This window comes from Cetorhinus maximus, chromosome 18, assembly GCF_964194155.1.
Source record: "Cetorhinus maximus chromosome 18, sCetMax3.hap1.1, whole genome shotgun sequence".
Lineage (NCBI taxonomy): Eukaryota > Metazoa > Chordata > Chondrichthyes > Lamniformes > Cetorhinidae > Cetorhinus > Cetorhinus maximus.
Window position 1 is genome coordinate 91,906,318 of NC_135896.1, and position 13,744 is coordinate 91,920,061.

Genomic DNA, 13,744 nt, shown 5'->3' on the forward strand with positions numbered 1-13,744 from the left:
TTGGCACTATAGTAGAACAACACGATTCAGAAGCATCCATACATTACGTATTGTTTTCATGTTACAGTAACATGCAAGAGCACTGCACCAGAAGACAGAAACACCAGCACATTGAGACAGCCACTGGAAGGAGTAAACGGATCAGAAGCTAATTCAAAAAGTAAAGTAAACACCATGTAGGCCACAACACAACATTACCCTACAAAGTTACACTGCTTCTTGAATGCGCACAATGTTTCTAAGCCTGAATTACCAACTAAATGCACTGAGCAGCTCATCTAATGCAATGCAACATAAATAAACACCAAAGCACCTTTATCCTGGCTATAAGGTCTGAATGAACAGATTCTGTGGTGGGAAGGTGAACTGATTAATGCACGATTTAGCTCCAAAATGTCATCATCAGCTCCAAATCCCAAGGTCCAGAATAGAAGCCGTGTATCCAGACAATATAACCACTAGTAGATAGTTGCATTAGAATGTGCGCGGTGGAGTTTGGATTTTGAAATAGTTCCTGTGCTTCAATCATTTTTTGTGTGTTTTAAAAGCACAATGGCCTGGACCTTGCTGGAAAAATAACTGTGGTTTAGCAATGCATAGAGTTATTAATGTTATAAATGACCAACAAGATCAGGAGATTAAGAGATAAGGCAAACCTCCAGAGTTTGCCATTTGATTTACACTGCTCTACTGTTTTCATTGCACAAATGGCATCTCAGCCTCATCATTATTTTTAAAACTTGCTGAATTTGTTTGCCCACTAAATTCACCACTGAAAGTTAAGCCTGGAACTTAACAGAGTAAGTACCTCATCACCGACACAACAGCCGTTAATGCAATGTAAATCAACTATTCTTGTTCAGAAAGGGGACAATTTAAACTGTCCAATGTCATTCCTGCATGTGGTCAATTGTTGTTAGAGGTTTTAAAAGTACCAAATTTTAAGTTTAAAAATGGGTTTCTTAGTTGTTCTTCATCTCTTTTTCCTCTCCCTTAATCCAATCTCTTTTCCTTCTCTTTATTTCTCATTCTGTAGTTGATTTTACTCTAATTCATCTTCCTTCTCAGTCATTCCTCCGTTGCTGTCTGAATCCTTAAATCTCATTGGTTAAACACATACACTGTGGTCCCAATGTTCACTAAGGGTCCCAGATGCCCTGTTAGTGCCATTATCAACAGGCACTTACAACAAGTTTTGGCACAAAACTATTTTGAGCTGAAGGTTGGAGGCAAGAGTCTAGCTAATGGCTGACATGATAAGGTGCGCCAGTCCAGCAAGATCCAGTCCTTTTATGTTATAATATTGGGCTTGAGCAAGGAATGTGTGCCTGTCCAGCCAGCCAGATTCGTGGATCCTAATAAACTATCTACTGATGTGAAGCAAAACATTGCTCAAGTAAAACCGACAAAGAACTTTATTAATACTTTGCCTTCGCCATCCTGAATTGCTGCTACACAAAATAATATTTTTTAGTGACAAACCTCTGGGTGAGGGCAAGGAGTTAAAGACACAACAGTTTCACATTGAATAATTGCATCGAAACAGACTTCAATACCAAATACATTCACTCACATCCAAGCCAATGCAACAAATGAATCATTATAAGTTAACGTTTAATAGTGCTGATAAGCTCTATGGTAATTTCACTGCACATCCTTCTAAAAATGTTTCTTGCCATCTTTGGGGAGCTGGGTAGGGGCAGAGTGTACGTGGGATCTTAACTTGAACATTTGAAAAGTGCTTCACAGCTTAATGGTTAACTTCTGGTGATAAAACTATAATGGGTTCCTGCTACATTCCCATTCCGATTTATGATGTACAGGCCATAGCTGCACATTTCGGTTCATCTGTAAACTGATCCCAATTCCAAGGTAACATGCTCACCATTGTATCTGTCAGTTCAGCAGTCACGGACGCATGGTAAGGGGAAGCAAGACTGCTTGGTTTCGGGTGAAGTGATTAGAAAATAAATAGAAGACATTGATAATACAGTTCCTTCAAATAACCAACCCTCATTTCTCATTTGAAAATAGAATCATCATCTGCATTTGAAAAACAAACCAGGAATGGCTTCATACAATTAGTTATATGACAACGTATCTACTCCATAGTCAAGGAAACAGTGGGCTGAATATTATGCTGATCGGGCAGGCGCCCGCCCGATCCAATCAGGCCTGAAACAGTGTGAGATGATGTCGAGCGAACATCCTGATGTCATCCCGCGCTTGCGCAATATTTCAGTCGGCGGGCGCATGCAAAACTTCGGAAGTGTGCCCGCCGACAATTAAGGCGGCAATCAAGCCCGTTAACAGCACAATTGTCTGTCATTTTATGTAGCCCGTCCAACTTTATGGTTGGCGGACGGGCGAATCAGCCAGGCGGCCTTTACATTTTTCATCAAACCTCACCCAAGTGCGGGATGAGGTTTCTGTTATTAAATAAAAACGGAAATCTGTGCACAGCATTTTTATAATCTAAATGTTCAGGTGCCTGATTGTGATGCTTGGACATTTTTTGCCTATTTTTATAAAAATTTTATTTCCTGGGTTTTGGGTCTTGAGCTCCAAGGCAGCCCTCTACCGTCAGGGAGCTTTCTGTCAGCGCTCACCCACGCCCGCGCCGACTTCATCGCCTACCCTCCTCCCGCCCCCCATCCCGGCAGCGCTGAGCTTTTCAGCGTGCATTTCACGCTGGCTGGCCGTTAACTGGCCGTTAATTGGCCAGCGTGAAATCTCAGTCGGGGTCCAATCACAGTCGGTGGTCCATTTCCCAGCAGCTCCCGGGCCCACTGATCACACCCGCCCGTCGACTGAAAGTTCAGGCCAGTGTGTTTGCGTGTGTGCGCAAACATCATGTGACAAATTATACACATTTTTACACACCGCATGTTTACAATTTGCTACCCAAGTCCCTTAATTTTATTTGAAAATCCTAAGAGATGGTCCAAATGCAGGTCTACCGGTTGGTAACTAAGCAGAATTTTACATCTTTTACACCAGCCTTTGAAGCCCAGGGCATCGCTTGTGTGTCAAGATGAAAAAATTACTATTAATGATGGATGACGTAACAAGCTGAGATCAACCCTGACTTCCCATATTGTGAGCTATATGGGGAGGAAGCGGGCAATTAGTGTCATAAAACCATCTTCAAGTCACGTACAATGCCATTTGGGGGTCAGGTGAATTCAGATAAAGAGGGAATAGGGAATCAATCTCAGGCTTCACCTTGTTGTACACAGCATTGCCAAGGGTGCGTGAACAGATTGTTTGCCTGTTACATATGGGGCAGAATTTTACGACAGCGGGATTTTACATTCCCGCCGTCGTCAATGGCATTTATAACAGCCCACCGCATTTTATGGCCCCACCCCCGCCGAAATGGGGCCATAAAATTCTGCCCGTGGTGTGTGTACTGAGGAGGAATACAGATCTGAAATTTGGCAGTAAGCAATACAGAGCTATAAAGCCTGCTTGCAAGTGTACAGTTCAGTGCATAACATTTTTACACTACATGCCTCAGTTGACTCCCTGAGCGTGTTTCGAGTTTTGGTTTTATCAGGCATTAACTGACTTAAAAACTCCCATGGATGAATAGGCGCTACGGTCAGCGCAATCTGAAAGTTGAAAAGGTCATTCGATACTTTAGTGATAATGCTGTATTACCCCATTAACTACTGTATGTATGTTTCCCAAGGTAAAATGAAATAGTTCTTTACCTGCGAGACAAGTCTCTGATTTTCACACAACCACGTCTCTCTCATTAGGGCCTTGCGGTCAAAGCGACGAGCCAGCTGCTCCAGTTTCTCCTGTCTGATCAGTTCATTTCGGAGGACCAGCTCACGTTCGTGCTCTGCTTTCTCCAGCCGTTCCCAGCCCTATCCACAATCACCAGATACAAATGTCACCAACAATGAGATGTTGAGATGATTTCTTTTTTTGAAAAAACAAATCAATATCTTTGCTTAGTTTAGACCACACTGAATTCAGTGCATTGAAGTTACTGTCCCATGTGGATGCCATTGCCCTCACTTGTTGACTTCACGCAGAATGGAAGTAAACGTTGGTGTGATATGTTGTCTTATGAGGAAAGGTTGGACAGACTGGGCTTGTTTCCACTGGAGTTTAGAAGTGTGAGGGGTGACCTGATTGAAGCACATTAGATCCTGAACGGTATTGACAAGGTGGACGTGGAAAGGATGTTTCCTCTTGTGGGTGAGTCCAGAACTAGGGGGCCACTGTTTTTAGAATTAGGGGTCCCCCTTTTTGGACAGAAATGAGGAGAAATTTTTTCTCTGAGGGTTGTGCGACTTTGAAACTCTGTCTCAGAGGCGGGGTCACGGAATATTTTTAAGGCAGAGGTAGATAAGACTCTTGTCAGGCAAGGGAATCAAAGGCTATCTGCGGTAGATGGGAATGTGGAAATCGAAACACAAACAGATCAGTCATGATCTTATTGAATAGCAGAGCAGGCTCAAGGGGCCGAATGGCCTACTTATGCTGCTATTTCCAAGTTCTTATGTTCTTATATTGCAGTATGTTGTGTTATAAAAGTAATCCTTGGAACCAGAGCAGTGGGGGACTTGTTGGTTTAATCCCATGTCCCTGAGTTCGTTATCCCAGCCACGCTGCTGTGACTAGGTACTTCATGCAAGCTGCTTCAGAACAGTATTGAAGGAGTTTTACAAGCTACTCATTTACTTGCCTTCTCAGCTGAAGGCAGTGCATGATCCTATGAGACCATGGAATAAGCTTCACAAATAAAGAGCACAATGTACATAAGTGACAGAGGGAGAGTTGTTCCAAAAAATCTTCTTATCTAATCTATATAATAAGAAATTTTTAGAATTGTGATTGAATCCTAATTTTCATTTAAGTCTATTTTCAACGTATTTGGTCTTCACAAACATCAAACAAGGGCCCCTTGAACACCTTTTAAATGTGCTATACTTTGTAGGACAGTATCAAACACACTCGAGTTTGATTCCCTGTCTCTGCCGATTTCAGGATGTCTGTGAAAGCAATGTGGGCCTTTGGTGTCAGGGGGATATGTGAGGGAGTGGGCCAAGTTCCCGCTCCTGATCACCATCCAGTAATGTGTCTGGACGCACTTCATGAGCCTGCCCTCTGCTGCAGAGCTGTTCAGAAAACCCCGTTAATGAAGCGCATTTAACCCGATGTTTGCAAAAAGGTCAATAAGGGATGGGCAATAAATGCTGGCCTTGCCAGTGACATTCACATTCCAAAGAAAAAAATTGGGCTGGTATCAGAGGGTTGTCACTGTATGATATGCTGTCGTAACATCCGAGCGCCAGGGCGTCATATCTGGAGGGTACCCCAGAGATGCACCGGGGAACCCCCGCTGGAAGTTCCCAAATAAGGTATGCATGGCAATTGCCTGGAAAGTGCAAACTTCCCGGGGCAATGGCCCTGCACTGGGAACTATCCGAAAATGCAATTTAGATTGCAAACTTCAGACGGTTCAGACTTGTCGCATCAATAGTTACTCAGAAAAAGTTAGAAGAATTAAAACCACTGCTTTCTTCTGGGTAATTATTGTACAGACCCACATCGACCCCCACGGGACTCCCCACCCACTCCCCTCTAAACCCCTGGGGACAACCCGTGCCCCTGACTCCACTTCCACCCCCCACCACGGGTCTCCCACATCCCCCTGAGCCGCCCAGGGGAAGCCCTCCACCCCTCCTGACTACCCCATGAGTCTCCCCCCACCCCTAAGGGACTACACATCCTGATGGGAACTCCCCTACCCACGGGGCTCCCCCCACCCCCCACCCACAAAGACGATCTCCCCTCCACTACCGACCTGCCCCCATCCCTACTTTCACCTCCACCCACATGCACCCCACCACCCCCTAAGGTCCGAGCCAACTCAACACCCCCACCGCCACCACCCCCCTACACCCGGGCCCAACCCGACCTCCCCACCCACCCCCACATGCCCAGGGCCCGACCCAACATCCTACCCCGCCGCCCCCACAAGGTCCAACCCGACTTGACAGCCAACCCCTTCCCACTAAGGCCCAACACAATACCCTCCCTAATCCTACCCACTTACCTTAACGCACTTACCTTCTTCCTACCTTGTCAAGGGCCTTTAAACCTGGTGGGGCCTTTACACTTACCTGGTTTACAGCAACCAGTGCCGTAAAAAAGGGGGGCGTGGCTTACTTACCTGCGACTCTACAGCCCTTGACACTGGGCCCCAGGGATGTGCTTGCACCACCCAGACCTCGCCTGGTCTGAGTCGGAAGGTCAGGAGAGATAGGATCGTCTGGGTTTCAAGGTAAGTACTTTCAAGCAGGATGGCAACCCGATTCAATTGCCACTCCATCGGAAGTTATGGCCCAATATCAACTGTTGCTACACAGCACAGGTGGCTGCATTTGACAAGGTCTCACTGCTTGTGATGCACTTTGAGACATCTGCGACGATGTCATATCAAAACAAACTATTATTCCACAGGAGCTAAGTAAACAAAGTTGGTAGAAAATATACGAAGTCCACTATTGAAAAGTTATTTTCAGTCTGAAAATGTTCTTAGAAGTGAATCAACTCTGCACAGCCTGCATTCTTCTATGAATGAAATGTTACTTTGATAAAAGAAAACTTTTCAAAAGCGTTACAAATTAAACACCAACCAAAAGCTGTTTTCCAACATATGGAACCTAAAACTGAATTTTGGAACGAAACTCTGATGACTTGATTCGTGTATCTGCAAACTACAGATGGAAAGGAACATGAATGTACTCCTTACATCTATAAACTCTCCCCTGAAAGTGTTTAAACGAATGCCAAGCCTCAGCTGTATTGCTATATCAGAAAGCCTCCGCAACTGGCAATGTTATGTTGCCAGAAGAATAGCACAGGGATTAAATTCAACCAACAGTTAAAATGATTAAAGACGCCTGGGTTTATCTGCACTCTCAAATAGATCGATGGAAATGACGAGTGAAGAAAGCTCTTACCCTGTTGATATCGGAGATGAGCTTGCCCTCGTGTGGAGTGTACACTTTCTGATTGTTTGCTCTCATCCTGCTCTGGATGGAGAACAGCAGCACCTCGAGGTTACCCTTCTCCTGGAACCTGTCGGAGGACGGCAGCTTCAGTTATTTTCGATGCAAGTCAAAAGAAACCTTTGTATGAAAACCTGCCACAAATCAACACCAATGATACAACAGCTCTTGAGGCCGGCCTGCTGGGAATTAAACATTAGCAGCATTACAGAGGAGGGACCCGTGACAATTTGCAAAAGTGTTTCGTCCGTCATTTCAGCGAGATGCCACAGATGCCGGAACAATGCTCTGCAGCTCTGCAGGTTAAGTTTTCTTGTTGATCAGGTCTATTTTTTAGGTACCAATATGATTGAGTATTTCAGGCTTAATGCAATGGAAGCTTTTACAATTTAAATCTTGGGTTTCCCACAGGACCAGACTTGCCTTTCAACAGCGTATGGAAAAAGAGTGCTGTCTGAAATAGGCTCCTACAGCACCAAGTTTATGTAATAGTGCTGGAATGCTAAGCAAAAATGTTCTAATGTTCAACTGGTTAATAATCTTTACCTGGTCGTATACAGGTTCTGATCTCATAGCACTGCACTGATGGGTAGGCTTTAGGCTGATTTTCAGCTTGTCTGTTGTAATGGAGGTTACCATTAGAAGTTCTGGAACGATTGCTGGCGGTGAGCGCACAAAGTGTCAAAAGTAATCACCTGTGCAGCTAAAAGGACCACAGGGGACAGTGTTGGAGAGGATTTTTGGCTCGCTCCCTGAAAACTGTGGACGACTCGATGGCTGGCTGGAAGTCCCAAATGATTATGTGACGGAAGCTGTGAGGTGGCAGGCAAAACAATTGATCAGCTATCACAATGCCAGCTGCTGTCGCTGGCAAGAGTAATCGAGATGAGCTCAGTTGGAAAGAACTAAGGCGAGTGATGAGAGGCAAAGTAATCAACAATGTAATCATTCGGTGGGGGGGAGGCTCGATTTCTGACTGGGGTAGGAAGGGGGGGGAAGTCCGCTCCATTATAACTGGTATTCAAAGTTCCACTGTCAGCTACTCTAAGTTGACATTAACAAGCTAAACTTCAACAAAGATGAAACTGATACGTATTATGCAAAGCAAAAGACTGGAGCTGATAGCCTGAAATGAATCAATGAGACATTCAGATGATTTTTAAATTATTTGTTCTTGGAATGTGGGTGGCAGTGACAAAGCAGCATTTATCCACAGTTACTCTGAGAGCATTAAGAACCCACTACATAGTCTGAGACTCGAGTCACATATTGATCAGACTTCCTGGGGTTGACAGGTTCCCTTTCATGAAGGACCTGAGTGAGCCAGATAGGGTGGCATTACAGCAACTGCACAATGAAAATTACAGGAGATTTCCAATAAGTTCTTGCCCCCAAGCTCCCTTTGACCATTCTCCCCTCTTTTATTGTTAATAAAGCCAAATCGTATCTTGATTTATGTAATGGTATTGTTCTGGTAAATTTGTTTTCCATTGTCTTTGGAAAAAGATATAAAGGGGGCCAAATTCGAATGCCCTCGCGCCCCTCCTCCCCCCCCCCCACCCCCGCCCCCCCCAAAACAGGCATGGGGTTTGAGATGTGCAATTAACCCACGGACACTGATCGCAATGCAGGCGACACATCAATTTCCAGCTGCGCGCTCATTTCAATGATTTCACCGGGCAGCCGCACGCTGTTAATGGACTGGGTGCCTGAGCAGGAGGCAATCACGAGTGGCCTGCACCAGCTGAAGCTAGCCTGCACTGCTTAAAGGGGAGACGCACTGTGGCTGGAGCAGGTGCCAGCAGTTGTGCAGGGAGCGAATCTGATCTGGGAAATAGTGAGTTACGGCACAATGTGGGAGAGCCTGAGCTCCAAGATTTTTGGACGCTGCACTGGAGCTTTGGTGGAGGAGGTAGAAAGGAGGAGACACGCCCTGGATCCATTAGGTGCCAGGAGGTCATCCAGACACACATTCAGAAGGCACTAGAGGTCAATGCCAGGAGTTGGGTCAAGGCCCGAGGACTTGAGCTAAGTGTCGCAAAAGTCGAATGGTTGAGGCCAGTGAATTTTTCTTCAAATGTGAGACCCTACCAACTGCACCACTAGCCTCACTCACTGCTCAGTGCACCACACCCCATCACTCACCTACTAACAATCTCTATCAATCACCACTCATACATAACGTTCAATGCTTCACATCATCCTCACACCCAACTCTCTCAGATTGCCAGCTATTCAATCATGACAACCACATCACCCAAACAGACTGCTAGGACAGACCCACCAAAAATGGCGGCATGGTGACATACAATTGAGAGGGGGTTGCCCTGGGAGTCCTTAACATTAACTCTGAATGCCATGAAGTCTCATGGCATCAGGTCAAACATGGGCAAGGAAACTTCCTGCTGCTTGCCGCCTATTGCGCTCCCTCAGCTGATAAACCAGTGCTCCTCCACATTGAACACCATTGAGAAGAAGCACTGAGGGTAGCAAGGGCACAGAATGTAGTTGGGTGGCGGGCTTCAATGTCCATCACCAAGACTGGCTTGGTAGCATCACATTTGACCAGGCTAGCCGAGACCTGTATGCCAGACTGGGCTTGTGGCAGGTGGTGAGAGAACTAACATTGGGGAAACACTTGCACATCCTCAACAGTCTACCTGTTACAGATGCATTCATCCAGGAAAGCATTCATCATTGATAGGATTGACCACTGCATAGACCTTGTGGAGACGAAATCCTGTCTTCGCGCTGAACACACTTTCCATCATGTTGTGTGGCAGTACCACCCGTGTTACATGGGACAGATACAGAACAGATCGAGCAGCTCAAAACTGGACAGCCATGAGGTGAAGTGCACCTTCAGCAGCAGCAGAATAGCTTTCCACCACAGGCTGTAGCCTCATAGCTCGACATATCCCACATTCGACCATTAGCATAAAGCAGGATCAACCATGGTTCAATGAGGGCTCTTGGACAGCATGCCAGGAGCAGTGCCAGGAATACTTAAAAATGAGATGCCAACCTGGTGAAGCTACAATACTGGACTACATGCATTCTAAAACAGCAGTAGCAGCATGGAAGTACAAAGCTAAGCAGTCCCATAACCAACGATTCACATCAAAGCCCTGCAGTCCTCCAATATCCAATCGTGAATGGGGGTGGACAATTAAATAACCAACAGGAGGAGGAGGTTCCACAAACATCCCTATCCTCACTCATGACAGAGTCCAGCTGGTCAGTGCAGAAGACAAGGATGAAGCATTTGAAATCACCTTCAGCCAAAAGTGCCAAGTGGACAATCCACCTCAGCCTCCTCCCGAGATCTCCAGCATCACAGATGGCAGTTTTCAGTCAATTCGATTCACTCCATGTGATGTGAAGGAATGGCTGGATACAGCAAAGGCCATGGGCTCCAGTAACATCCTGGCTGTGGTGCTGAAGACATATGCTCCAGAACTCATCCCACCTCTTGCCCAGCAGTTTCAGTGGAGCTAAAACACTAGCATCTACACAGCAAACTGGAAAATTGCTCAGGTATGTCCTGTTCACAAAAAGCAGGACAAAGCTAAACTGCCTCATTAATCTACTCTCCATCATCAGTAAAGTAATCGAAGATGTTGTCAACAGTGCTATCAAGCAGCACTTACACAGCAATAACCTGCACATCAACATTCAATTTGGGTTCCACCAGGACAACTAGGTTTCAGACTTCATTACAACTTTGGTCCAAACAGAGACAAAAGAGCCAAGCTGCAGGGGTCAGGAACATTAAGAAGACATTAAGGCAACATTTGACCAAGTGTGTCATGAAGGAGCCCTAGTAAAATTTAATTCAATGGCAATCGGGGGAAAACGCTCCACTGGCTGGTGTTATACCAATCAAAAAGGGAGATGGCTGCTGTAGTCAGCTAACCCTCACCCTGACCCAGGACATCTCTGCAGGAGCTTCTCAGGACAGATCCTCAGACCCAACCATCTTCAGCTGCTTCTCTCCATTATAAAGTGAGGATGTTCACTGATGACTGCACAGTATTCTGTACCTTTCACAACTCCTCAGATACTAAAGCAGTTTGTAGCAATAGCTACAAGGCACAAGTCAGGAGTGTGATGGAATACTATCCACTTGCCTGGATGAGTGCAGCTCCAACAACATTCAAACAGCTCGACACCATCCAGGCCGGATCCACCTGCTTGATTGGCTCCCCATCCACCACCCAACCTTGCCATCCTTTGGTGACAGCCCTTGTTACCAGCTCTACAGTGAGAAACCGTGGAGCAGGAGCATGACAAGAAGGAACAGGAGGGGAAGAGGCAATCTGGGCAGATCACCACGAATCTTGACACCCACTCTGCCAAGTACCATGGCAACAATGTTTACCACTACAAGATGCACTGCAGCAACTTACCAAGGCTTCTTCAACAGCAGCTTCCAAACCCACAAGCTCTACTGCCCCGGAGAGGGGCAGCAGATAAGTGTCAACACCACTACCTTCCAAGTTCCTCTCCAAGTCACACACCATCCTGCTTGGAAATAAATCACCATTCCTTCATCATTGCTGGGTCAAGATCCAAGAGCTCCCTCCCTAACAGCTCGGAGGGTGTACCCCGAATGCTGGACATTCTTACACTCATCAGGACAATTTGCAAGAATAGCAATTGTGAAGGGAACAACAACTAATACTGTATGAGAAGAGATGTTCAGTTTTCACGCCATCATGTACGCCCAAATAGATGGTGTTGCCATGGGATCCCCTCTAGGTCCAGCTCTTGCAAATATCTGTCAGTTTCCACAAGAAATGCATCTTTGATGGAATGACCCCTAACCTCCTGCCCCTGTATAATTCCGATATGTAGATGATACGTTTGCTACATTTGAATCTGCAGCTTCATGTAAGAATTTCCTTATACACCTTAACGGGCTCCATCCTGCGCTCAAATTCACCTTTGAAATGGAGCCATCTAAAATGCTTCCTTTTCTTGGCATGCTAGTTGAGAAATCTGCTAATGGGTTTTCCACTATTGGCTGCTGCAAACCTACCCTCACTGGTCAATGTGCGGGTTGGGATTCCTACAGTTCCACACGCTAAGAGATTGGCCTTATTGGCAACCTCGTAAGTAGGGTCTAAGTCATTCACTCACCGTGCAAGCTTGATACTGAAATAGGGCGCATCAAAGCAATCTTCCAGAAAACTGGCTACCTTGATCAGATTATTACTCGCTGTATATCGCGCAAACTCAAGAATGGGCCTAAGGCTGCCACTTTTGGTCCTGAAAAGTGCCCCATCTACCTCAAATTACCCTGGAAAGGTAAAGTGTCTCAAAAACCTGAGGTGAAGCTGTTTCACGCTGCTGCTATGCAGTAGCAACACAAGTGCTTTTCTCCACTAACAGTGGCCATCAAGCCAAAAAGATGTTCTACCTATCACACAAATGAGTGATATAGTATGTGAATTTCAGTGCTGGTGCGATGCCAGGTGTGTAGGTCATACGTCCCAACAACTGGCGGATCATATCAAACAGCATGTCCCTTCGGCTGTTTGTAACAGGCAAAGCACCAACCAGCCCATACTTGCAGGATTCAAAACATAGTGTCCAACACTGGATGTGATTGCACAATTGGACATCACTTGCTGAACAATCCTGACTGTGCAAAGAACTACACTGAAAGCCAATTTAAGGTTATCAGTTGGGTTCACAGTGTGGCTTACTTCCTCATGCTTGAAGCTACATGTATTCACACACAGGGCCCTGTCCTTTGCAGACAGAAGGGGCATGTCCACGCATTGTGCCTTTTTCAACTAAAGCAAAAGCTTGGGTGACAGCCATTCCCTGGCTCATTCCCCAGGGCAATGCCTTTGCCAAATAGGGTCAACCTACCTGGTTTGAATTTAAACAAAAGCTTGGCAGTTAACTGTTCCCTGGTGATTCTCCATGGAAACATCTCTACCAATCACAGTCCACTTGCCAACCAATCAGCACTCTCTTATGCAGTAAAAATTGCTGTTCCCTTTACAATTGGTAAATAGAATTGCTCTGATGGGTGTAAAACGAAAAGCTTTGATAGCGCGTCTCTTTTTTAAGCAATGTTCAAGCTCTGTACTACAAAATGGCTATTAATGCACTTCTTGGTGTAGTGGTTTCACATATTGTAGCATCACGGTGATTACAAAGAAAAGAGTAATGTTTTCCTGCGTTCGACTTTGGGTTGAGTGACTATATTTTGGTGACCCAGTTCAGTGATAGTACAGTCTTACCTCATCTTCCTACATTGTCCCTGCCCCTACAGGTTTGTGGCATGTAGTTAGTTGGTGGCATCATTTTGCAAAGGTTTCCAAGAAGAGGATTCGCTACCTACACACAAGTGGGAAACCAAGTGGTCCAACTAATCATCTGTGCACCCAGCAGTCTGAACCTTGACATCTTTTTTGCACAAATTTAAGTGTGAGTTGTTTATCCAGATCTGGGAGTTGCTCAATCTGTCACCACCTATCGCATTCCCGAACAATATGCATTTCTGAAAAAAAACGACATGTCGCAGTTTCTTGTTTTGCACTCATCAGGACATTGGTATTCTTGCAAAGTGTCCTGATGAATGCAAGACGAAAAGCGTCAATGTTTCTCTTTTTCAGCAATATGCATTTAATAATTCCAGAGGACGCCAGCAGGATCAAAAACATCAAAAGGGTAGTTGGAGAACAGAACTCGTC

At 45.5% G+C, this 13,744-nt stretch overlaps 1 protein-coding gene across 3 annotated transcripts in view; it reads right to left on the reverse strand.

Annotated features, from left to right (window-relative positions):
- The window catches only part of LOC144693355 (spectrin beta chain, non-erythrocytic 1-like), a 559,404-nt gene that overhangs the window by 132,872 nt on the left and 412,788 nt on the right, over nucleotides 1–13,744 (reverse strand). For all 3 annotated transcript variants that reach the window (XM_078563183.1, XM_078563184.1, XM_078563185.1), the window contains exons 10-11: nucleotides 6,987–7,104; nucleotides 3,717–3,875 (exon numbers count right to left, since the gene is read on the reverse strand). In XM_078563183.1, coding sequence (XP_078419309.1) covers nucleotides 3,717–3,875; nucleotides 6,987–7,104 — 277 coding nt within the window. The remainder of the gene's footprint in view (nucleotides 1–3,716; nucleotides 3,876–6,986; nucleotides 7,105–13,744) is intronic.